At 37.5% G+C, this 26,857-nt stretch overlaps 1 protein-coding gene across 1 annotated transcript in view; it reads right to left on the bottom strand.

The window, feature by feature from the left end:
* Positions 1–26,857, bottom strand: part of LOC107675986 (cell adhesion molecule 2-like) — a 116,248-nt gene that overhangs the window by 77,831 nt on the left and 11,560 nt on the right. Inside the window, exons 2-3 of the mRNA XM_016470502.1 lie at positions 20,608–20,634; positions 7,696–7,845 (exon numbers count right to left, since the gene is read on the bottom strand). Coding sequence (XP_016325988.1) covers positions 7,696–7,845; positions 20,608–20,634 — 177 coding nt within the window. The remainder of the gene's footprint in view (positions 1–7,695; positions 7,846–20,607; positions 20,635–26,857) is intronic.

Below are 26,857 nucleotides of genomic sequence, written 5' to 3'. Positions count from 1 at the left end.
TATATATATATATATATCTTAATGCAATAAATATCAAGAAAAGGCACTAAGCTTGATTTATTACAAATTGACATTGTAACAATTACTTATTTAGATGAAGGCTTAAAAAACATCTTATACTGCGTCAACTAAAAAGAGCTCTATGCAAATTGTTCAGTTTGTTTACACCGTTTTATATTGCTCAATGTGCTTTAATCATGATTTCTATAAAAATGCGCATAGAGATAAAAACTGGTTGTTGTCCTAGGCTAAAAAAAAAAACAGGCCACAACACTGCATCACACAAACACTCATGAGTCAAAAAACACTTATGAAACACTCAAATCACCATACAAACCTCAAAACTTGGTACATAAAATATGACAATACAGCAATCAACTAACTACTCATTTGAGTAGAGGAACAAACTCATCTCCTGACTTCACACTGATTAAAAAAAAAACAAAAAAAAAAAACACTGGATTTTTTGCCCCCGGCTTGTTTGATAAGCCAATTAAAAAAATGCAATCTACTTGAATTTGTTAAATACAGTAAATGTTAACTTCATTTACTTGTGTTGGGACTACATGAATAATTTTTATTGCCATTAACTGAAACTGGTCAGGGGATTTCTAATTCCCAGAATGCTTTGCATTAGAATGGATGTGGACACTAAAAAAAATACTGTTTTTATATATGATTTATGTTTTTGAGCAAAATTAGGGAAACTTCATGTTCCTTTTTTTTAAATGTTCTTTTATGTTGAGATTTAGAAGAGCCTGTTATGTGCCATTTTAATTATAGTTTCTTAAATATTCATTTTTTATTTTACAGTGAAATACTAAGTTTTAAATAAAGATTATTGGAGTTTTACAAGAAAATACTATTTCAGTTTCCATACTCAAAATTTTCAAGTCTGATTTAATATGTTACTTTGCGTTTCTTTGTAACTGTTTGTAAAATTTCAATTTGTGTGTGTGTGTATGATCACTGTCACGCCCGGTTGCCTGCACCACTGTGAGGCTTTAGAGGGCGTTCCGGTTTTGTGTTCCTGCCTGTTCTGGTCATGGACTCCATTTCCCATCATGCTGTGTTTTCATTAGTGTCTACCTGGTTCAGCTGTGTTCCATTTCCTGTTTGGTCCTGTGTTTGTGTATATTAAGCCCTAGTCTGCTATTGTCGGTGTGAGTTGTTGATAAGTGTTACCTCCTTGTGGTTCCATCATGTATTTTGGATGCTTATTTCTGTGGATTATCATTAAAGGATCTTGAACTGCATTTGGACCCGCTGCCTGTTGCCTACTTGTGTTCATTCGTAACAGAACAACTCACCACAACAAGGGATCCAGCAGTTTTTTATCATGCGCCCACGTCAAGGTACTCGTGGTGACCCTTTAAAGAAACTTTGTTCCATTTATCAAAGGGGACGTAATATTGAGGCTTATGTGGAGGAGTTTCTTTCGTATTGCCACCTTGTACCTGGTGATGATGCATTGCTGAGGGACTGTTTTTGGAGTGGGCTTGACCTGGATATCAGCCTCAACTTGCCTGATGAGGATCCAGGTTGGTCCCTGGTGCAATATATTGACTTTGTTTTATTGTTTTGTGGATCTGAGTTCACTGTGGGGCAAGTGGAAGTCTCCCCTAAATATTTTTTGCGGGTGGGCAGTAGGCCGTGGGCTCCAGTGGCCTCTGAGTCCGGCAGACCAGGATTGCCACCATGCCACACACTGATGATTGCAAGTCCAGTGTTCGTCACCACTCCCATGCCACAGCCAGAGCCAATTCCCAAGATGGCTGCCATGTTCCAGTCAGAGTCAGCACACATGATGTCCGCCATGTTACAGCCAGAGTCAACTCCCAATATAGCCGCCAGGCCACAGCCGGAGCCACCAGGTGTCAGAGCTGTTTCACCTGCCACCTCATCGGTTGCCGCTTCAACTGTCCAGTTCGCCACACCAGTGCCTCCAGCCGTTATGAAAGCCACGCCAAGTTCTTCAGCCACCATGGACGACACTCCAGAGTTTCCGGTTGTCATGGACCCCAAACAGAGTTCCCTGTCGTCAGGAGTGTTGTATTTGGAGACAATAAGGCTTTCTCTGGGCGATTGAGGCTGACTTCCAGTTTGGCGGACCCACCATTGAGGTCCGTGAGAGAAGCTGGTATTCCAAGGACTTCAGAAGTGGAGGTAATAGAGGTGGTTCCTCTGTCTGCAGTGCTTCCAGTCATGGCAGTGGCTATGTTGTGTGTCTTGGCAGTACACCGTACTCTCACTCCGGAGCCAAGCCTAATTCAAGTCTCTGATCCTAAGCCAAGTCCAGTCCAAGAATCAATTCCGGAACCAAGTCCAGTTCAAGTTTCTGTTCTTGAGCCAAGTCCAGTCCAAGAATCCATTCCGGAACCAAGTCCAGTTCAAGTTTCTGTTCCTGAGGCAAGTCCAGGCCGAAAGTCCATTCTGGAACAAAGTCCAGTTCAAGTTTCTGGTCCTGAGCCAAGTCCAGTCCAAGAATCCGTTCCGGAGCCAAGCCCAGTTCAAGTCTCTGGTTCTAAGTCTAGTCCAGTCAAAGAATTTGTCCCGGAACTTAATCTAGTCCAAATTTCTGGTCCTGAGCCAAGTTCAGTCCAAGACTCTGTTTCCGAACCAGGTCCGGTCGCTGAACCCAATCCAGACCCAGTTCCTCTCTGGCTGCCGATCCAGCCGGACCCACCTAAGCCACCATGTGCTCCACCAGCTCCGCCCAGACCGCCATCTGTCTCATCTGCGCCACCTTCTGGTCAAGCAGCTCCATCAGGTTTACTTTTGGCCTCAATCTGGTCTCTGCCCTCTGTTTCACTGATTCCACCGTGGCCACCACCTTCAGTTCAATCAACTCCACCTCTGGCTTTAATCTGGTCTCTGGTCTCTGTTCTGCGGAATCATCTGTGGTCTTCACCCTCTGTTTCTCCTCTGCCTCCCGTACCTCTCCACGGTCCTGGCCCTCCTTCCCTCCCCCTGTGTCCAACTCTGTACCACCACCTTCCTGAACTTTGACAGTGTAGGGCGTCTGGAATCCGCCCTTAGTGGGGGGGCTATATCACACCCGGTTGCCTGCACCACTGTGAGGCTTTAGAGGGCGTTCCTGTTGTGTTCCTGCCTGTTCTGGTCATGGACTCCATTTCCCATCATGCTTTGTTTTCATTAGTGTCTACCTGGTTCAGCTGTGTTCCATTTCCTGTTTGGTCCTGTGTTTGTGTATATTAAGCCCTGGTCTGCTATTGTCGGTGTGAGTTGTTGATAAGTGTTACCTCCTTGTGGTTCCATGTATTTTGGATGCTTATTTCTGTGGATCATTTAATTATCATTAAAGGATCTTGAACTGCATTTGGACCCGCTGCCTGTTGCCTACTTGTGTTAATTCGTAACAATCACAAAGGCTTGGCCAAATGGTGCAGCCCTACAAGCAAGAAAACCTGTAATTTTCCCAAATTGCATTTTAAAATCACAATTGAATTTTTTTTTTTTTTTTATCAGAAAAAAAAAAACTAGCCCCACTTCTTGTTTATCTCACTGAATTTTTGGACCAAACATTCATCTTGGTATGAACAGGCATTTAATTTCTAGAACTAAGAATAATTTTTTGCTGAGAAGAGCCAAAACTGAAACACAATAGACCGGTAGGTTGATCTATATGGTGTAGACAATTAAATTTGTGAGTAACTGAGTGATTGATGTTTTCTGTCTGCAGTGAGATCAGATAGACTGACAACTTGCAAGGATAAACTATTCAACCAGCCCCTGGCACAAACTAGAGACATTTCCTCCTGGTTCAGCTAGATTGCACCAAGCTCTAAATCAAATCAGATGCCATCCCTAGCAGGTGGATTTTACAACCCCCTGTTATCGCTAACTCTTCTCTGCTCCTGATGTGTTTCTTATTACACTGTTTCCCAAATGTAAAACTTTTCGGTCAGATCTGAAGCTCGTAGTGTTAATAATTAAGCCATCACTCTGGCATGTGAAGCACTTTCTTGCAGTTGACTTGGTCTACACACCTCATTGCCGTCAACCCAGCATATCCAAACAACCCTCCTTTCCTGCATGGATAAAAACACACATGGACGTCCTCGCAGGTGCCACTTGGCCAATCCTCCTACAGAACCAGCTTCAGGAGAATGTAATTGTGGGAAATGGTGTGCTGGCACCACATGAGAGCATATCTGCACAAATTAACTTTAGACTGATGCAGAAAAACAGGCAGGTGTGGATGAGTGCTGGGCCTAGGTGAGGAGTTAAATTACAGAGCAGACGAATACACTGTCATCATCTGTGACACGAAATATTCAAGCGTTAATAATAAATGTGGTATTACGACAGCTAATGAAAGCATACGGGAGTGTAGAAGAACAGACAATTTTACAGCTCAAATAATAAACAATAATAATTAATGTGAGTGTTTTAAGAAAAATATGAGCTTTAAATGTCTGGTTTTAAACCCTGTGGAATGATGGTCCTGTTTACTTCCATTGTGTGTTGCATATGTTAACATTTATATGTTAATTTTTCGGTTAAAAAAAAAAAAATCACTGACGGGCAAACTGAAAAAAAAAAAAAAATTCTGTGGTGATCATCATTATGATTGTATTGAAACCAGAAGATTCCCTTAAAAATTCAGGTATTCAAATGCCCCACCCCATGGGAAATCTTATTGGGTAAAATCCTGCTCCACAGAACTGCATATTGAACACAAAATATGTTCTGATTGGCTGGGATTTAAGGAAAAAGGTAACTTAGATTTTTGTGAAAAATTCTATAAACCCTCCAGGTTTATGTGCTTGTATGGGGGCTGCACAATGTGGATAAAAATGTGTGATTATATATCAATGTATTAGTAGCAGCACTACTAGTAGTAGTAGTAGTAGTAGTAGTAATAATAATAATAATAATAATTATTATTATTATTATTACTACTAACACTAATAAAAAAATTAAATATATTAAATATGACTATTGTAATATTTGACTGGAAATAAAACAATCTAGTGTTTAATAATACTAATACTAAATATAAAAATTTAAAATATTATTTCATTATATTACTACTATTACTACAAAAACATTAAAATATTAAACAAAATAAGAAATATGACTATTGTAGCATTTGACTGTAAAACAACAGTCGAGTGTTTAAGAAAAATAACAATTTATAAAAATATTATTAAATTATATATATATTAATAAATAAATAAATTATATATATTAAAAATATAATATATTATATTATATTATATTATATTATATTATATTATATTATATATATTTTTTTACAATACAACCATAACATTAGAAAACTTATGGCTGTCTAGATTTTCAAATGCTAAACAATCTCTGAGACACTGAAAACAAAGATCTTGAGATTATTTTGATTAATCGTGCAGCCCTAGATGTAATTATTGTGATTGTCAAGTTGCACAGAATTTGCACTTTTATTGTGGATGTAAAACTACTTGTCGCCGGAAATTTCTGAACACGTCAAACAAATCTGTTTGCATTCCACAGAAGAAAGACAGATGCGAGGCAGATTAAATGATGAACTTTCATCTCTGGGTGATAAAATTGATCAAGACAAAGAACAAGCCAAAAATAAATGTTTCTGGACTGGAGAGAACATTCTATCACTCATTTGGATTTCATGTTTCTGAGTGTTTGGGAGACGGCAGCATAAAGCAGCTCTATGTAGAGATGGAAGTCAGCTGCCTCTGAACACAAAGTCATCACCTGAATGCATAAATCAGCCACTCAAAGCTAATTGTTATTCTACTTCCATGTATTCTTTGATCACGCTATTCACGTCTGAGTCTGTGTGGGCCAGGAAACACTAAGCTATCTTTGACACATGGATCTTTTATAAATCAAAGGACATTTATTATCTTCGTACATACGACCTGGGGAATTCTCAGATGGAGAGCCACAATATCATTATAAAATCCAATCCGCCGGGTGTATCGAACATGTCCCATGATTACTTCCACACGAAAAGCTCTGCTGACATAATAAACAGGGCATTTGCTGAGCCTGCGATAACACTTCTGTTCCGTATTGATCTGATCTGGGAACAGTAGATATCTTTAATGCTGCAGTGGAGAGTCCTTTAAATGATTCACCTCCCATACCTCATCTATCAAATGTAACCTGTTAGTATTCCACAACATTAATCAACCCGCTGTCCCACTTTCTCATGTATGTGCGTGCATGCGCTCTCATGATTGTATGTGTGGGAGTCCGGGAGATTGTCTAGTTGTTGATTTTTCATCTGCTCTTGATTAAGGGTGTTTACCGGTAAAAGTGTGTCTTATAAAGCTTTGCCCGGACCAATATTGATTCTCTACAGAAATTTATAGCCAACCAATCATACAACAGGTGAACACAAAGCCATTTTACAACATACAGCGCAGCGTGGAAGAAAATCTAGATGATGTATTCCACTCTTTATCTCAGACAAAGAGATACAGCTGTAAATCTTTGTACATAAAAAGGTGATTCTGAAACTTTCTTCCAAAACCTAGTGAGTTTCCTCATTGCCTACTGCCTACATAGCCTTCAAAGGCAACACCCTCCCAATAAATCTATGTTCTGAAAACGTTGTGGGAACAGTGATTTACAATATTTCTAAAATGTTAAAATGTCCAGTTTTCTTGTGGTTTAGAACATTATTTAAAAAGTTAGTACAACTTTCTCCTATACTCAAAGTATAACATTGTTTATATGTAATATTCCAAGTACGTTAACATTCAGCAAATATCAATAACATCACACACAGCGGAGTTCTCTCAACAATGAGATGAGAATGCATGTTCAATTGAAATGTTATAAGAATGTTCTATAAATATTACTTTAGGAATGTTTTATCTTGACATTTACATAACCTTTAGAAAACGTTAGTGTAAGTTGTGCAAACGTTCCCTATTAGCTGGGCTAAAAGTCATGAAATGAGAAATAAGAGAGAGAGAGAGAGAGTGAGAATAATATTGAAATACTCTAATAATCATAAATATACATGGCCCATTCAAATTTCTAAATATTTTGCACAATTTTTATTGATACCTTTCAGTATGAATAACACTTTATAAATGTAAGTTGTCTTCCTTTGTTTGCCATCTCTATTTCTACCATCATGGATTTATTTATTTGTCTCTAAACCTATCCACCATGTTGCATTTATGATTTCAGTTAGCTGACTGCCATATTTTTTTTTTTTTCACTGAGCTTTTCTGCCGTCTTCGATTAATTTGATTATTTATTTACTTTTTTACTGAGCTTGTCCGCCATCTTGGATTTCGTTTTTCTCTGAACTTGTCCACGTCTTGGATTTATTTGCCTTAAAATAATATAATTAGTCTGAAAACAAGACATCTTAGGAGGTAGCATAATTAAGTTAAATACATCATTTTAAGGCATTATAGGTTTCATTGTGATATGAAAGCTCTTTCAAGAGGACATTTGGAACAGACTTTGTGTACCTATGATGATTTATAATGCTTTGAACAGAGCTTACAAGGTTTTGGAACAGAATTCACATATATACTAGCTGTCAGCAATCTGTCATCACAACCCATCTAAGCAGTAGTAAAAAAAGCACAATCCCTTAAAGTTCCTCTATTAAAATCTCATTCAGCTGAGGTTCATCGTCCACCTAATAACACACAAGACAAAGACATGAGTTTAGTGTTGATCACTCACCTTTCTTGTCCCCAAAGAATAGCGTCTGTTGTGCAGGGTTTGACCACTGGAGGGAGGTGTTGTCATTGTGTTCCACACGGCAGGTCAAGTTGGCTATTCCTCCTTCTGTCACAGTCATGTTCTGGACGATAGGGAACTGGCCCTGGCCTCCTGGAGGAGACAGACAGAAAGTGTGTGAGAGACAGTCACAACCACAGAAACATATGGAGCGATCAATCTTTTGCTCGAGCACTCTACATGAAGCTGTGAATAAAAAGAGTGAAGACGACGACATAAAAGCACTTGGGAAGAGTAAATGAGCTCTTCCACAGAAGTTTGCATATTATTAATGCCACATAAAAAAATACCAAGCATTACAATGGTTTACTGACAGTTAAAAATAGAGCATGACGGAAAATATCCAACCCAGTCAGTCAAAGTGACAGATAATGACTATTTGTAGCGCAACCTCTGGCTATAATGCATTTTGCTGAAGCCCAGATCATGTGGTTTGGTTTTTAGAAGAGTTGTTCCAGAAAGGCAAAGTGGAAGAGAGCTATTTACATCTAAACGTGGGTGAAAAGTACAGAAGGCGATGAAAGTTACTTGCATCATTCAACACTAAATCAGAATTGAGTCAGAAACACACGAGGAGAGCAGGCAACTGCTAAACTCATGCCTTCAGAAACACAAGATCTGTGAATAAAGATTTAGGTCTGTTTTCAAAAGCAACCAGATGACAATAAGCAGCTTTTGTGGCAGGAGTTCTGCCTGGAGGTGTTGAAGGAATTGAGGACTCATCAGAAATCAGATAGATTAAAACTAAAGTTTCCATTTCATATATATATATATTTTTCACTTGCTTCATTTGCTGTGATTTTTTTTTCTCCAAAAAACATCTCTCAGTTGAATGAAATCCAGACATTTCATTAGGAAACCATGCAATTATGAATGTCACATGAGGGAAAATATTTTGTAATGGATTTGGCAACATAGATTTGTCTTGTTGACCAACAGTAACCTGCTTGTTTGAAAGTGACTTCTGTGTGAATGTCACTTCATACATTCCTACAATACTTACAACAGACAACGGATATTTTTTGTCAACAAAATTTTGCCAAAATTTCACAGAAAATGTAACATCGTCCTTCATGGCTTTCATAGTAGTAGGTTTTTTTAAGGTGTCCAGTAGCATGTTGCTATAGCCCAAGTCAAAATAACCCACCCCAAGAGTTTTTATAAGAGACCCCAACATACACAGGACGTCCCCTACGCACCTAAAAACAAAAGATAAGGGTCACTTGTGAGCCCTTGCTTACTATGATCTGAGCAGAAGACTAAATAAAGGTTTAGCTCAGTGAGAAATAATTCACAAACTGACATCCATCACGGCACCCCAGGGTTAGACAGGCAATAACAGATCACCTTGTGCAGGGAGGGGAGCTAATGAAAAACTGTACACACACACACACACACATATATATAAAGACAACTCTGGGGAGGACATGATAGGTGAATAATCTGTATTTATTTAAAGTGAAGAAGTGATGACTCTCACAGATCAGAGGTCAACATCTCCAGCACCACCGCTGCCAGACAATGGGACGTTAGGAGAGATGAAAAATGTTAGAATGTGATGTAACAGGCAAAGGAGAAGAACGATAATGCGATGGAAGAGAAACACTGTGTCCTCAGGCAAGTTTTGAGTGTGAAGTAATTTTTAAATGGATAATTCACCCAAAAATGAAAATTCTGTCATTAATTACTCTCCCTCATGTCGTTCCAAACCTGTAAGACCTTCGTGCATCTTCGGAACACAAATTAAGATATTTTTTGCTGAAATCCATGAGCTTTCTGACCCTCCATAGACAGCAAGTGAACTTCCACGTTCAAGGCCCAGAAAGGTAGTAAGGACATTGTTAAAATAGTCCATGTGACATCAGTGGTTCGACCTTAATTCTGTGAAGCTACGAGAATATTTTTTGTACACAAAGAAAACAAAAATAACTTTATTGATTATATATGAAGCATACGTGTGGTGCTGCTGACGTAGAACATGCATTGGTTGTGCCTTGTTTACGAGCAGAGGAATGCACACACATGCGTCGTAATAATATTAATGGTGGCGGACGCTGGCAAGGAAGAGAAGAATTGTTGAATAAAGTTGTTATTTTTGTTTACTTTGCGCATAAAAAGTATTCTTGTAGCTTCATAAAAATTACGGTTGAACCACTGATGTCACATGGACTATTTTAACGATGGCTTCACTACGTGTCTGTGCCTGGGAATGTTTCAGTTGCATTGCTGTCTATGGAGGGTCAGAAAGCGCTTGGATTTCAGCAAAAATATCTTAATTTGTGTTCCGAAGATGAACAAAGGTCTTATGGGTTTGGAACGAAATGAGGGTAAGTAATTAATTACAGAATTTTCATTTTTGGGAAACTATCCCTTTAAGTCCTATAACTGAAGGAGAAATTATGAAAATAGCAAGCAAACACCCACAGAAGTCATGGATTCAAATGCGAAAGATGTGATTTAGTGCATCATTAGGACACGGTGAGCACAGATTGGTGTCTGATGAGAGAAATAGAGATCGACGGTTATCTAGTTCGATTCAACTCTGCAAATTTAGCACCTTTTTTTTCTGTTCACTGCTAATTGCAGCGTGCCACAATTAGCCTGATTTGAGAGCCCATCCAGATATGGTGTAGCTTTCATGAGAGAACCAGAAGGACAAGAAGGAGTGAGTGAGAGAGACAGAGAGGGAGAGCTGCTAAGGGCCTCTCCACAGGCTTCCTGACAGAAGAGCAAGCCAGCCAGCTGTGGTGCTTATTTCTTTTCCGATCGGCATCGGTAAGGGATTTATTTAATTTTCTCACTTGTTTTAGTGAGACAGAAACAGCTGCATATTCCACTGTCTTGAATATTATGAGCAGAAAATATTTTGCTATTGCTGTAGCTTAGCACTGTAACGCTAATGATGCAACTCAGCAATGATTTATTTGCAACAAACTTGCAGATAACATATGATAAATCTGAATACATGAGACATGGGTAATTTTACAAAAATTTTTTTGCCAAATATTTGCCAAAACGGTTTGGCACATTCATGCAGGAGCAGAGTTTGGTTCTGTTTTTAGTTCTGTGTCAGTGTGACATCTAGATTCTGTAAATGAACCTTGAATTCCCATAAATTCAAAAAGGACTTCGAATGAATTTTGAGAGTTTAGCAAAACTGAACTGCAATATTTAAAATGGTGGTGGACCAATATGGATTTTTTGATGGCTGATGTCAATATCAAGCCAAAATCTTAAAAATAAACGTTACAAAAAGGGGGTTGAAGTGATGATAACCTAACAATAACATAATTAACCTTTCTGTGAACAGTTCTTAAAAGAATCATATTTTTCTTTAGTGTGAAAAATATTTTAATAATCTAAAGAACATTTTCCACTATAAAGAACCTTTTGTGGAATGGAAATGTTAAAGGTTCTTCATAGAACCACCAATGCCAATAAATAACCTTTATTTTTGAGAGTGTAGTAAATAACATGTGCACAACAGTTTCATCAATTACATTTATATTTATTTTACATATTTACTAAAAAATAAATAATTTGGAAAAAAAAAAAAACCTGCACTCAGACACTGGTATTCTCAGCGTTGTCAAAATACATCAGTCAAACAGAAAATATATTAAAAAAAAAAAAATAATAAGAATAATATAGTGACCATGGCTAATTTTTAGTCAATGGCTACCGTCAACTGTTTGGTTACCTATACCTACCCACATTCTTTAAAAGGTTTGGAACAACATGAGGGTGAGTAAATGATGACAGAATATTCATTTTTGGGTGAACTATTCCTTTAAATTCAGAAGTACTCAAATTGAATTGTTAGAGTTTAGTAAATGAAAATGAAATATTCACAATATATGTGTTGTATATGCTGTCATGTCAGAATGCACATGGATTCTGAATGGCTAACTATACCATCTGAACCCTTTGTGAGTTCAAATGGTATAGTTACGGAACGCTAACCAGCCAAAACATGACCCCATGGTTCGTTTCTCTGGCTCAGGGGTCATATGAGACTGTAGAGTAGGTCATTACTACCTGATTAAGGTCTCCTACAGACCACAGCATTACAGGCAGAGGAAGAAAGAGACAGAGAAATGGATCTGTATTACTCTAGGTAGGCAGGATACATTATTCATCTGTGTTTTGCATGAAGCATGGTCTGCCAGCCCCTGTCTCTAGTTCTCTCTCTCTGCTTCCTTGATCTTCTCCTGCCTCATTTTCTCATCCCCATCCCTCATCACTCTTCTCTCTATAATCAGGAGAAGGGGTCAAGATCCATGGGAAATCAGTCATGGGAAACTGCACCAAAACTGTAGGTGCAAATCTGGTTCTATTTTTACACATATGGTTGATAACAAACAGTTAAGATAAACGAAATGTGTCAACTTGAGAAATCCCAGGAGGGGCCAAAATGGTCTGAATCCAAAAGATGATCGCTGAGGTGTCACCATTCAGGAAGGAGAAAGAGAGAGAAAGAGAAAAAAAGCTAATTAGGAGTCTGGTGATGTTAATAAGAATGTATGTCAGCAGCAGCTCTGGGAAGTCTGAACATAAAATAATAATAATGTAAAAAAAAAATAAAATAAATAAAATGAAATTAAATAATATTACTAAATAAATATAGTATAAATTATAATAAATTGTAATGTAATAAACTGTATTCAGCAGTTTCAGGAGGAACTCAAATTGAAGGCCTTAGACAGTCTCTTCAAAGTCCTCCATGGACAATTCATGCTGTTGTTCAAAATAGTCCGTCCTACTCGCTCATCACTGGAAACATGTTACGTTTTGGACAGGCTTTAGCATTAATGCAGAGTTTTTTGTTATGTGCTTCCAGCTATTCAGAAATGCCTATTATTTAGCATATTTCCCGCTAAGAGTGCTTATGAATAACAAACAACTGCTGATAGACACCTGAAACTACCCACAATGCTGAAAACATTATACTTTAAAACATACAGGGAAAAAAAAAAAGTTTCAAAAAGGAGTAAATATGCTTAGATGAAGAGTTCAAAAGTTCAACTCTGAGGTAACTCAGAACACGAAATGTATTTACTCAATAAATGAATGAAAAATAAAGCTGTTTCTAGTAGATAACGCGCAATGCTGTATAGAAATCCATAAAGTATTTGAAAAATACATCTGTGTACTTCTTGTACCCTCTGTTCACCTTATAGAACTACACATATCAAAGAATGAACTAATATTAGTATTTCACTTATCATGAAGTAAATGTAAGGATTTATTGGATCATTAGGATTCACTTAACTTCTTTGTTAGGTATTATTTAGAAGAAAAAGTTAAAGGCAATTTCAATTTTTCCTTTCTCTTTGAAGTGTTACAAGCTCTTGGTGCATAAAGAAGATCTGTAAAGTTGCAAAGACTAAAGTCTCAAATCCAAAGAGATTCAAACGCGAGTTTTGAGCAGTGTAGAGTAGCACTTGTTGTTTTGTCATTTCTCCGATCACAAATGCAGACATGGTTTTATGTTTACGCGTTGCAACGCAACGTGTAAAAAGACAGTATAAGTCATTATAATCCGTAATTATGTCCCCACTGGATGCAACAAATGCCTCGTTTATAATGGGTTTTAATGTTTTTATCTTGTCGCTCTGGCCGGACAGGGCAAAAAATTTCCGTCACACGCTTAAGGTATTCGGCCAATCACAACGCACTGGATAGCTGGCCAATCAGAGCACACCTCGCTTTTCAGACCGATGAGCTTTGTAAAAATCAATGCGTTTCAGAAAGGTGGGGCATAGAGGAGAAACAATAATGTACAGTATATGGAAAATAATGTGTTTTTTTAACCTTAAACCGCATAAACACATTTCATTACACCAAATACACAAAACAATGTTCTTTTTAGCAACATCATATGACCCCTTTAATTAAGTTAATTTAGATTTAAAACTAGTTAATTTTAAATGTACATGAAATGTTTGTTTACTTTGTAATGCACATTCCTGATCTTACTGTACAGTAAATATTAAGTTTCATTCAATATATCACATTGCAGAAGTAAAATGGGTTAAAAACATCAACTGACATGAGTGTAAAAGCATAACAATGAGGTAAAATAATAAACATTATACACTACTTGATATTAAATTGTCTGATTGGTTGTTTTTTATTTATTATTATTATTATTTTTTTTTAATCGTTGACATTGAAACTGAAATAATAAATGGTCTCTGTATTCATTTCTCTGAGGGAGAACTAAAAGGTTATTCAAAGAGGGGTTTTGCATCAACTGTATCTTGTTCTTTTTGTTTGGCGATCCTGCTCTTGGGACACTTTGTGTGTTGCGATGATTTGATCAAAACCAGAACGCTCATGTGTCGACTTAATAGAGCGGTGAGGTGAGCCCTTTTCTCTGGTCAGAGGTGTTTGATTGAAACAAATCTCTCCTGGGATCAGACTTGTCTAATGCTGGTTGAGCTCTCTCTCTCTCTCTCTCTGTATGTGTGCCTCCCGTTCTTCTCTTCCCCTCGGTTTCTCCTGTGTGTACGCCCCTCCCTCTCTTTAAACTCAACGAGCAAAATATAAAATTAGCTCCTGCCTCTCCTAAACGTCCTCAATAACTCTCCCACTGAGAGGTAGAATACAAAGAGAAAAAGTCTCATGCGATGTAAAGGAACTGACATAAAACATATTTCCAAGATTGTCCTTATTTGAATATCAATTAACATTTTAATTGTGTGAAATCTCCCTCTCTTTAAACTCAACGAGCAAAATATAAAATTAGCTCCTGCCTCTCCTAAACGTCCTCAATAACTCTCCCACTGAGAGGTAGAATACAAAGAGAAAAAGTCTCATGCGATGTAAAGGAACTGACATAAAACATATTTCCAAGATTGTCCTTATTTGAATATCAATTAACATTTTAATTGTGTGAAATCTTGAAGGAATAGTTCACCTAAAATGAAAATCATGTCTTTTTTACTTACCCCTTTCAACCAGAAAACTTTACAAGTACAAAGTCTAAATCTATTAAAACGGTATACACCTCACTACTTTTTTTGTGTGTTAACAGACATATTCTAAAACGTAATTTAAGCCACACAACTGACATTTTGCAGCTGTTTTTTTTTGCTCTTTCTCACCCTCAATCTGCTAATGTTGACAGGCTCTCACAACATTTGAGATTACACAAAACATGAATCAGCTGCATGAGCGATCTGTCTTACCTCTTCAAGCCCACGTATCTCCGTAACCTTTCAGCAGAGAACAGTAACGATATGACCTTTAGCAAAAATTCTCTTGCTCGCTGAGACACTGAGGCCAGCCTGGAGGTAGTCATGCCCTTGACTTTTAGCCTTGACCACGCTGACAGAAGACAAGCGGCCCATATTTTTCAACACAAATCAGCCATCCTGACACTTTTTGCTCATTTAAACAGATATTAACAAATCACGCAACTCTGCACCGCTCACATACTCTGGTCTAGAATCCCACAAACACAGAAAAAAAAGAGTGCTGTTGGACTGTTCATAATGTATGCTGCTTGACCAATCAGATTCAAGGGGCAGGACTAGCTGTTGTATAGCAGTAAAAGTGTTGTCAGATTCTTGGTCAGTTACTTGGTGAAATTTCACAAGCGAAATCCAGTCATTTCAACAGGAATCCATGCAATCAGGAGTCTCATGTGAGGGTGAAACAGGTGAAAAAGTTGGTTGCGCAAGTTTGCGATGTTGACCAATTAAAAGCTGCTTGGTTTGAAAGTTAATGGAGAAAGAACTAATTAGGGTGGATTATTCTGGCATGTAACCTCTGGTTTGATACGACATAAATAGAGCGCTACAAATCCTGACATATGTGTCGAGTTGGGAGTGTGAATGTGTTGTCAAGACAGATGCCTGGAAGTTTGGTTTAATCTACCGTCTCAACTAAACATCTCTCTTGGATTCAACCTCATCATTCACCAGGATTTCAGACCAAACCAAACAGACCAATTCAGGTCTGAGGTTTACCAGACAAAGCCAGTCCAAAAAAAGCACATCTATTCGGATGCCAAGTGTATGTTCCCAGGATGCTGTGTTCCAGGCATGAAGTGCATAAACAGGTGCCAATTTGGCGAGCCTTGCCAGGTGCTGACAACGCAGTCCCAGACCAGCTTACCACAACACAAAATTCAACCTCTGCTCATTTTTAGATGCGCTGACAGTGTTTTACGGTGACAAAACAGCAAGAACTCAGTGTTTTGGTGTTTGGAAATTCCTGAAACGTACCTTAAGGAGACTTCTGTGGTTACAGCTACACTCCTGTGAGTCAAGGTAAGATTAATATGTGGAATTCTCATCGTCATGGGTGGGCATCTCAGTGGGAGTCAGTAGGGGCACTGGTGAAAATGGAGGTGCTAATCTTTAATATTCTTTTCATTCAGCACTCAGAGTCTTTTCCTAGGGCCGAGAATAATGTTTGAGGTGTTAATTAGAGCTTTGGGACACTCTGGTACTAAGCAGAAGAGGATGAAAGACACCGATTAGAAGTGAATAATCCAGCCCAACTGATTTCAATACACCCTGACAGTGTTACACCGGATTACTGCTCTTAAAAATGCCCTTGTGTCTGTTTGTTTTGTCATGTTGGGAAGTGTTGTGAAAGTCCTTGTCATGATTGTGGCCTTCTGTTTGCTAAATCTAAAGAACACCGCGCGAATGTCACTTTCTAAGACAAATTTTGGGGATTGTAAAATATTTTTCATTGGAGGGCAGTCTTGGACTGCTTAGTGTGTCATGCTCACCTACGGACCATTAATTGCCTTCATCTAATCATGGACTCCTACGGATTTCTGGGAAAATTGTATGTCACAGTCCTGCAGTGTGACTGGTCCTGCGGCTGCCATCTAATGAAGAACCAATCAACAACCAGCAAGCAATACATGATGGCTCACATCACACAGTCTGCCTGGGGTCACATTGTATGTGAGAAACAACGATCGTAAAGGACAAAAAAAAAAAGAAAAGAAAGTACACTACTGTTCAAAAGTTTGGGTCAAAAAAAGAAAAGAAAGTACACTACTGTTCAAAAGTTTGGGTCATTAAAATTAAAAGTTTTGAAAGTCTCTTATGCGCACCAAGGCTATATTTATTTGTAAAAAAAAAAAAAGTAATACTGTGGGATATTATTATAATTTAAAATAACAGTTTTCTAATTAAATATGTTTTAAAATGTAATTTATTCCTGTGTTAGCAAAGCTGAATTTTCAGCATTATCAAATCATTTTAATATGCTAATTTGCTGCTAAAATTTGTTATTATTATCATCAATATTAAAAACAGGCATTAACCGTGTAAATCAATTCCATGTTGTCTTTATAGGTGAAGTGTGTAATTTCTATGCCATTGGCTTCAAAAAGCTAGTGCCAGTTTTCCCAATACTACCCCCAACTGCGATGGGTAAGCCAAACAGATAGTTCAGATAGAAAATGTTGCTATGGTTTACCACAGAAACAGTGTTCACAATTTTCATCCTACAGAAAGCATTTAACTTATTAAATTACACACATCACCTTTAACCAGTCGCAGCAGATGAAAAGTTTGAAGATGCACAGCAATCAATTAGCAAACAACACATGAACTGGCCTCAGCGGTTCCACTTCCATTTGCACAATTAGACCAGTGTGCAGCTGCTCTTGCCATTGCAAACAAACATCCCAATCACAGTTTCTTAATTGTAGCAAGTCGTTTTTTTCCTCTCTTTTTAATGCTGTAATTTACTGCGACAAAAGGGAACAGTGCCTATGAAAGTGCCGACAAAAACAACTCTGTTACTCGCCGAGCGCGAACACACACGTACCAAGGCGAGACCATGCCGTGCCACTGCAGGCAGATGGTACACAGGTAAAATCGCCATCTGAGGTGAGTGTGTGTATAGTATATAGTCTTGTGCATTATTCATGAGGAGAGCAGGTGGTTTAGAGGAGTCAATCGCTGATAGCGTCTCACTCATTCTGTACACATAGGCCTCATTTCATCTACCTGACTCCAAATATTTGCAGTGATAGTTTTTCTTCTCAGAAAAATGAGGTGGACCTCTGGGAGAGCTAACAAATGTCACATTCAGATCTATTGCACAGGCAAGATTTTCATTTTTGCACAGTGTTGGGAGAGCAAGTAGCTAAACATAGCAAAGCTGTTCTCATACAGGGTGACCACACGTCTTCTTTTCCCCAGACATGCCCTGGATGGGATTTCTAAATTGCCAAAAATGTCCGGGGTTTTTTATAGACCTTAGTCAGGTTAGACGTCATATTCAATTTAAGGCGGATGAAAATAAGGCTGTGAGGGATAGACTTAGTCTTTACAATGGCACGCACTGTATAAAAGTCCTAGATCATGTAATTTTTACAACTCACAACTTTCAAAACTGTTCTATGAAGTTTTTGTCGACTAAGTTTTTTTTTTTTTGTCAGCTGAACAATCAGTGTGTTATAAAACCAATAGCATGCAGGCATTGTACATAATCAACCAATCCTAGTGTGCGAGAAGGTGGGATCTACAAAATGAGGACTGTGGAGAGCATGTCAATATGAAAACAAAGGCAAAACCTTTACATTTTAGGCAATTTAGAAATTAGGACATGTCCGGGAAAAAGAGGACTTGTGGTCTCAAAACTGTAGCGGTGTGGATTACAAAACAATACATTGGTGTAATTTTGCCACTTTTTTTTATTGTGCCCACTGCTGTGTCTCACTGTTAAATGCGGTTTTTGCAACAATGGATACATTGAATGCAACAGTGATACTGCAACAGCTGGCTATAGTGGAGTTGAATAAATACGTTTGAACTGATTGACTGTGTGTGCAAGTATTTGTTTGTGGGTAATCAAAGAAATCTCACTTCCCTATGGCATACCAAGTTATACATAACCTTTGTGAACTTCCCCTTGTAAATATTTCACTGCTTCTCTCTGAACCACTTAAAGGTGACATATTATATCAGAAGTTTAAACTCATATGGTTTAAAAAGCATGATTTCAGCATGATAAAACATGATAATCAGAATCAAAACAGATGTTTTTTAGCAGGTCCGAGCTGTAAATGCGCAGCTCTATTCTGGAAAAGGGGGCGGGGAGCAGCAGCTCATTTGCATTTAAAGAGACAGGCCCGAAAAACAGCGTGTTTCTGCTTCCACTCAAAATAGGCATTTTCAAAATGATATAATAAATGATCTGTGGAGTATTTTGAGCTGAAACGTCACAGACACATTCTGGGGACACCAGAGACTTATATTACATATTGTAAAAAGGGGCATAATATGTCTCCTTTAAGTGAAAGCATCTTTTAAATGTAATGTCTAACTACATGGCAAACAGCAACCGTGAAATTATACAGCCTCGGTCTGAAGGACACACTGTCACAATAAACCAAACGAATACAGCCGTAAACCACGGGGTCAGTTTAATGCTGTGCATTCAGTAAACATCTAAGATAAAAATGCCTTGTACAATGCAAGCTCAGGCTTGGAGATGCATCCTTAAAATTGCCACATTATTGTTGGTTTCTTCAATTTTCTTCACTGAAAAATTGGAATGCATGTTTATGTGCTGCTTTAGGTCTTACTATGCTAAATTATTTTATTTAACACCAGCTACGTCTATAAACTATAGTTACTATAAAAATCACAATTATGGTTTGTGTTTTTAAAAGTAAATAATACAATTAAATATTAAAAAGAGAAGAAAAATTTTTGGAGTCTATGAATTCATCAAATACATCAGGGAAATATTTATATTCAGACAACCTTAAAATAATATATACAGCCATAAATTATCCTAAATACAAACAAACAAATCAATGTATTGTTGGCAGAGAGATGGCAGTGAGGAAAAGCACCTTCCTTTTGCCTGCTGCAACAAATGCAACAAGGTGAGATCTGAAGCGTTGTGTTTGTGTAAATATCATATGACACCAGAGCGAGACAGAATCTTACTGAAAAGGGACAGAAAATCTGCGTAGACCTCTACCTGCAGGTCTTTTTATTTAAAAATCCATCTGTGCATACCTCTAGTCCTGTCTTGGACATGCAAAATCTGTCAATGTGCTGACCACAAGTTTGCTATGTTGCATGCCGCTATGTGGTTGCTAGGGTGACAATATTGTGTCTTAAATTTTAGACACAATATTGCCATTTCCTTTGTTTGATTTTACTCCACCAATGAAAAAATTTTCAAAGAAAGTCAGAACTGCATCTCAAAGGAACACACAGTAATGGTGTTTGTTTAGCTCCTGAATGAATCTGTTGAATGAGCAATTCAATGACTTACTAATATGAAAGAATGGGCCGAATGATTCAATGTTTTTGAATGAATGGGTTAAATGAATGATTAAATGACTCACTCATATGAATGAATCAGTGTTGTGAATGAATAATTCAGTGACTCACTTTAGAGGTCACTTATCGCCACCTACTAGCGAAATGACACAACCTGCAGAGAGAGTGACTGAAAAATACACAGACTAACAGTCTGTCTGAAACAAACACAGACAAGTGGAGTGATACAAACAAATGTCCATATCATTATTTTTTAGAGCTATTTCACACTAAGTTTAGCCATGCTACAAGTCACTACATGCGGCTAAGCTCTGTGCAGCACTGAAGTTCAGAAGCTTTCCTGTTAGTTGGAAAAGAAGAAAGGATGGCATAGGAAGTAAAGCAAAGGGAGGGAGAGGGGCAGTAAAGAGAAGGGCAGTAAATAGCAAAAATAATGGCCGTGTGGAAAGGAACAGGATGGTGGTACTGCCTGCCTGGCTCATAGCAGTGATAAGGCAGCTATCTCAGCTCAGCTTATTGGGAACAGTGTCTCCCCATTTATCAAGCAGCAGGGATGATGGAGGATCCAACTCACCTCTCACTTTGTTTTTCGTTGCCGCCACTGGAATCGAATAGCGTGATGGGGAGGGGAAGGATGGAGAGGATGGAGGGAAGGAAGAAAGGAAGACAGGGAAGGACAGACAGGTTCAGAGGGAGAGAAAGAGAAGGACAGGAGGAGAAAACATTCGATTAGAACAGGCCAGTTTCAAGAAGGTGTAAACTGTGTCAAACTAGCATACTAATCTCGTATCTCATTTGTATCTGTCTGATTCACAACAATGAGCCACTTTAAATGGAAAGGCATTCAAGAGCGCTTGTCATTTGCAAACACCATCCACTATGAACTATACAGAGATTCACAATATACTAGCGGAAATATTCAACCACACAGGTAGACAGGCCTGTGCCTCTATACATGTTCACAAATTCCTGATACACTCATATGTGACACTCTCTGCCAGCATCTACAGTATATACAGTACAGCACTTTCCACCAGTACGGTATAAAATAGGGTTCAAAACTCCTTTTCTTTGCTAAAGGTTCACAACATGATGATCATCAATCTCAAGACGTCAGACTACATATTATATATATATCGAGAAAAAAAACATTTTATTTTTATTTTATTAAATTATAAAAACCTTGATTTAATTCAGCTTTAAATGAACAATAAAATAAATGGAACAAATCTATACAATTATCAAAATGAATACACAAATAAAAATATAACAGAATGGGCTTAATAGTGTGTGCAGAATGTTGTTTTATTGGTTAACATATGTATAAAAGTATTTATGTGATAATTTTTCTTACAGTAACTTAGATGAATGACAAAATTACAATGTAAAAATGGAAAAAATGGAAACAATATATTTTTTACTTGTCTCCTCAACATGAAGAAAGAGATTTTCTTCTTGTGTAAGAATTTCAATGATTGTTACTTTTTTCCCCACAAATAACAATAACATACAAATTATCAACAAAATTACATTACATCAAAATTACAAATAATGTACATAATCCTTAAATCCCTAAGATACAATTTTTCAATAAAAAATAATATTAATAATAATAAAACAAATAACTTGTAGTTATTTTTATTTGTTTTTGAAGATATTAAAATATTGCATTTATTGTAATGGGAAGTTACAAAATAAATATAGCATACAGCTAAACATGTTTTTAAGTAATTGCAGTTACTTTGCAATTACTGTAATTACGATAAATATTATTTATTTTTTTTGTAATTGAAATTACATTGTAATTGAAATATTTTTAACACAATTAATTGAAAACCAGCTCAACAGATTATGTCGGATACAGTCTATAATGTCAAGAATGTCACATTTGCAATTACTGTAATTACGATAAATATTATTTATTTTTTTTGTAATTTAAATTAAATTACATGAAATATTTTTAACACAATTAATTGAAAACCAGCTCAACAGATTATGTCGGATACAGTCTAGAATGTCAAGAATGTCACAAAAAAAAAGGGATTTAATGCTTTTCTTTTTTTTTATTTATGGGACACCAAGTGTACAGTATTCATGGAAAACCTGCTTTTGTAAAACTAAGATTGACAGCGCTATGAGCACAAGAAAAGAGTTGGATTGTTTTGTGGAATCTGTGTTGGTCTGTCTCAGACGAGTAGAGCCACAATCCTCTGTTATGTTATTGCTTGTTGAATGGCTATTGATCAGACCAAAGAGCTTTCTTCTACAGACTCTTAGCCAGACACAACAAGCTATCCATGCCCACTGCCCATCTTCTGACATCTTCTGCACCAGAAGCATCCACTCAAACAAAGCTATCCATTTATTAAAGCTGAGTGCTTATAATGCCCAGTTATTGTATACAACACAATAACAAGACGCAATACTATAGACTGAAGCTGAAAATGGCTCCTAAATGTTTCAAATAACACTTTCCACTGAAAACAAGTGTCTGATGACAAAGCAAGTGGCAGTGTGGTGCATTTCTATACATTTAATGTGTATTTCTATGAGTTTTACATCAGACAGTCAGACGCTGGTGGGGTTAGGGGTCTTTCTGATAATTGCTGCAATCAGGAGGGAAGTGTGCACTCTTTGAAATTCGATTGGCTTAGTTCAAAGACGGTGAACGATGAAACTTGAAGCCAAGTGTGTGTTAAAAGTCTAAGAGGAAAGAAATCAAAAGGAAAGGAAACTTCACAAATCTTTCAGCTTCGCCCTCTGAGCAGAATCCAAAAGTGTTATCCTGAAATTCATCTCACAGTGAACTGTGAATCATTTGTTATTGCTCTGAAGGCATAAATACATCCATTGGTTCTACTTGCCTTCCAAAACTAGAAAATAGACAGGATAAAATAAACTAATATTCCCCCTAAACTCTGGTCACAGGAATCAAATGTATCTAAAAGTCTGATCTGCCTTTGGGTGTCAATAAACCGTAGTACCATTTCAATGCAATGTGATCTGAACCACTATTTAAATGTCTTGAACCAACACACTCTCATGACAGTTCGTAACTATTTTAAATTTTGGCGAATTGGTCGCTATTTCATATGAATTTGTACACTGAATCTTCCCCACTGATGGTTAGGCTTAGGGGTTTTTATGCTTGCTTTTTCCCCCTAAAAAATGTTAGAAATCAAATCATACGAATTTTTGATAAATTTATGCTGATGCATTTAGCATACACTTATTTTTTTATTCAAAGCCACTCCATAGCATTCTTGCTTTCTCTGGGAATCGAACCCATGACCTTGGCGTTTCTAGCACCATGTTCTACAGGAAGGAAATTGCCATCTTGTAAAATAGTTACATTTCTTCATAAGACCTGATTGCTTATACACATTCACGAGGGTACAAAATTAAGATTTTGTTTAGTTCTGCTCTAAAGTTGGAAAAATATAACCCAAATTTTCATCAAAATGAAAAGAAGTGGCTATGAAGTCAAGAAGTGGCCCTCCATGTGGAGATTTGCTGAGGGCCTTCCACTTTAAACTAGTGCTGTCAAATGATTAATCGTGATTAATCACATCCAAAATAAAAGTTTGTGTTTACATAATATATGTGTGTATGTTTGTGTATTTATATATACATCATAAATATACATGATATACACACACATACAGTATTTTGTAAACAAAAACTTTTATTTTGGATGTGATTAATCGCGATTAATCATTTGACAGCACTACTTTAAACCCATCGTTGGTTGAATGTTTGAGTCTTTGAGTTCAGGCCTCGGTTGAAATCATGGCAAAGTTTTGAGTGACAGCGACTAAGCAGCATTACACGAGTCTGTATGTGTAGGAGGAGAAATAGGAAGGGAAGGAAGGAGAAAGGGTGACAAAAAGCCAAAAAGGTGATAAATCCCAATATGCCATTTTGAGAATTCTGGCCATCAGTGAATAATTCAACACACTGGCATTATTTATGCTGGGAAAAGCTCAGATCAAGAGGCCGAGATCTTCAGTACCACGCTTGACAACTTGTAGGTGACTAAATATCAGCCGTGCGCGATACACACTACACCAAACCTGCAACAGCGTCCAAACACATGCACTAAAAACAATGAAGGATGTCCCGGTTGGGCTAGTTTGTGTGCAGATGATTTATCGACTCAGTTGAGAGTCCTGAACTTTTGTTTCAGTGGAAAAGACCTCCCGCTGAATCTAAGCAGTAAATTCTGCTGTCTGTAATACCATTACTATGATTGAACAACCTAAACAAGAGGAGTAACAAATAGACTTGATTTCAGCCACATTGAAGAAATCACTCGCTATGGGTAGACTATGGAACGGGACTCATTCCTCAGATGACGTTCCAGAATACGTTCCTCATAGGAAGTTCATTATGACACTATTTGTAGGGGAATTACAGGCATCTGTCTTGGGCTACTGATCAGTTAACTCAGTTTGTACTGGAATTTGATACAAGTTATACATTTCACTTGACTGGCAAGTGATACATTTCACCTTTCATTTATGTTCACTCATAACTGAAAAAGTGATGTCAGATCTGTAGACTGTTCAGGTCTATGATAAAGAGGACTGATGAATGAGGTCTAAAGCTTCCGTTACCATGGAGATAAAGTATCCTTTATCCTATATAGCCATGTATCCTATATACTTAGAACAGTTATTTTTTTCAGCCAATGTATGCAAATAATAAGTGTTTACAATTCTTACTAATGCTTGTTCTCAGGATTTTGATCAGAAGTTGAATTTGTGGGTCATAGTGTATACTGTCTGACGTGATCTCTCTTTCTCTTTATTTGTGAATATAGATCTACAATTATTCATCTTTTTTTCACCTTCAGGCCCTTTAAATATTTAAAATGAGGTCCTTTACCAACGTCATGCTGCATGCGGTGCAAATCATGAGCAGAAGTCAGCACTCTGCACCTTTCAAGCGCTTGAGTGGTGGCAGCGTGGCAATAGCTCCTGATTGCTAATACCCTGTTTGTGCCGTTTCAGAATGGTAATTTGGCAATTTAGCGTAGCCGCAAGCACTCGGCACGCTATAGCGCCCCAGTGAGAGGGAGAAATAAATAGCATAAAATCAAATGAAATAACATGAAATAAAACCTGGAAGAGCCAGTGTTTAAGGCTCATTACTTCTGCACTCCTGCAGAGGCAATGAGGCAAAATAAAATCAGCATCTCTTACACATTCTCTCTCTCTCTCTTGATCCTTTGTTCTTACCAGAGTGATAATATGAGCTCATATCTCAGTCACAAGGCTACCGGAACCGCTGTGAGTGACGTAAGATGCTACAACTCACAAGATCAGGATACATACACTTATGAGAGAGAGGATACAAAGCCCTCTTAGGTTTTTTTCATTCTTCTTCCCAGAAAAAGAAAAAAGAAAAAATTACAGAGAAAAAGACCTTGCATGAAAACAAATAGTAAATTAGTATTTGTTTATTTTTATTATTATTACAAAAGTATATAAGTGCTGTATATGAAATGTGCGGGTATCACCTTCAACTGGGGGGCTTTTTACACCAAATACTATCCCTCTCATACATTTACATATAATTCTAATTCTAAATATATAAATTATATAATGACATAAAATTATTTCATTATATTATATTATATTATTTTATATAAAATATATTATATACACTAAATAAATATGCAACATTAATACTAAATAACAAATTTAATTAGCACTAAATAACAATTATCAACAGTTTACAGTTTACAAATTTGCAATGACCTCATGGCTCAAACAGGGGTTTAGAAAAGCAGTATGGTGTTTTTTGTTGCCATTTAGTGTTTTAGGAGGGGAAAAATCCAAAGAGCTTTTTGCCAAGGTCCTTTATCACCATACAGTACAGTAAGACAAAAATAACTGAAAAAAGAGTGAGAGAGGAAGAAAAAACAAACATAGTATATTCTTTATATTCCAAATATTGATAGGTTACAGTGATAAGAAGGCATTTGATCTGACGGATTCTCTTTCATTCACTCTCTCTCTCACACACACACAAATCTGATTTGTTTGTAGTCGCATCTTCAGTACCATTCTCATCCTTCTGTCTTTCTCATACACACTTCTTCTTTCCATATTTCATGCTCATAATCAAAAGAAAGCGGTCCTTGACACATACAGAGTGTGATTTGGATCCAGGTTAATTCAAGTCACTCACTTGAGATGTTATAAATGTCACACGAGGGCTTCTCAAGAACTGTAGAGCTTTCATCCAACACTGCGTTTAAACGAGTACAAATGACATACTGACCAAAATATGATCTGGATCTTCCACCATACATATGACGGTAAAAGTGATTCCCTTTCAAGGGAACTTCAAACTGCATCCTCTAGGAGTCGCTATGGGGAACGCCTCGTCGTGACCCGTGTCTGAAGCATACATTGAAAAAACACCAACAACACGTTGGCCGGCGACAGCCCATGACGTCACTACCGGTGCGACTACTAGTATAAATAGGCGCCGGGAGAACATGTCATTCTCTTCTTCGTCTTCACTGACTGTTTTGTTTGAAGCGTGCATTTGAACGTGGTAAGAGCGATCTCTATCCTATTATTATGGCGAGCACTAGCAGAACGTTTAGAGGATGTGTGCATCCGTGTTGTCGTTGTTTAACATCTGATGACACACGATCTATCCGTTATTTGTTTGGGCGAAGAGCACGCACGCGATGTCTCCGAGGGGGCAATCGGCGTGCACTGCAAGCGTTTTTCCAAGGAAAAAGCTCCGCTCTCATTTGTCTCTCTTTTCGAGGAAAGACGGGCAGCCATCTGCTTCCCGCGATTCAG

Source organism: Sinocyclocheilus anshuiensis, unplaced genomic scaffold (genome assembly GCF_001515605.1).
Source record: "Sinocyclocheilus anshuiensis isolate Anshui unplaced genomic scaffold, SAMN03320099.WGS_v1.1 scaffold2012, whole genome shotgun sequence".
In the NCBI taxonomy this organism is placed as follows: domain Eukaryota; kingdom Metazoa; phylum Chordata; class Actinopteri; order Cypriniformes; family Cyprinidae; genus Sinocyclocheilus; species Sinocyclocheilus anshuiensis.
The sequence above is the reverse complement of the archived record's forward strand: the minus strand, read 5'-3'. Positions and strand labels throughout refer to the sequence as shown.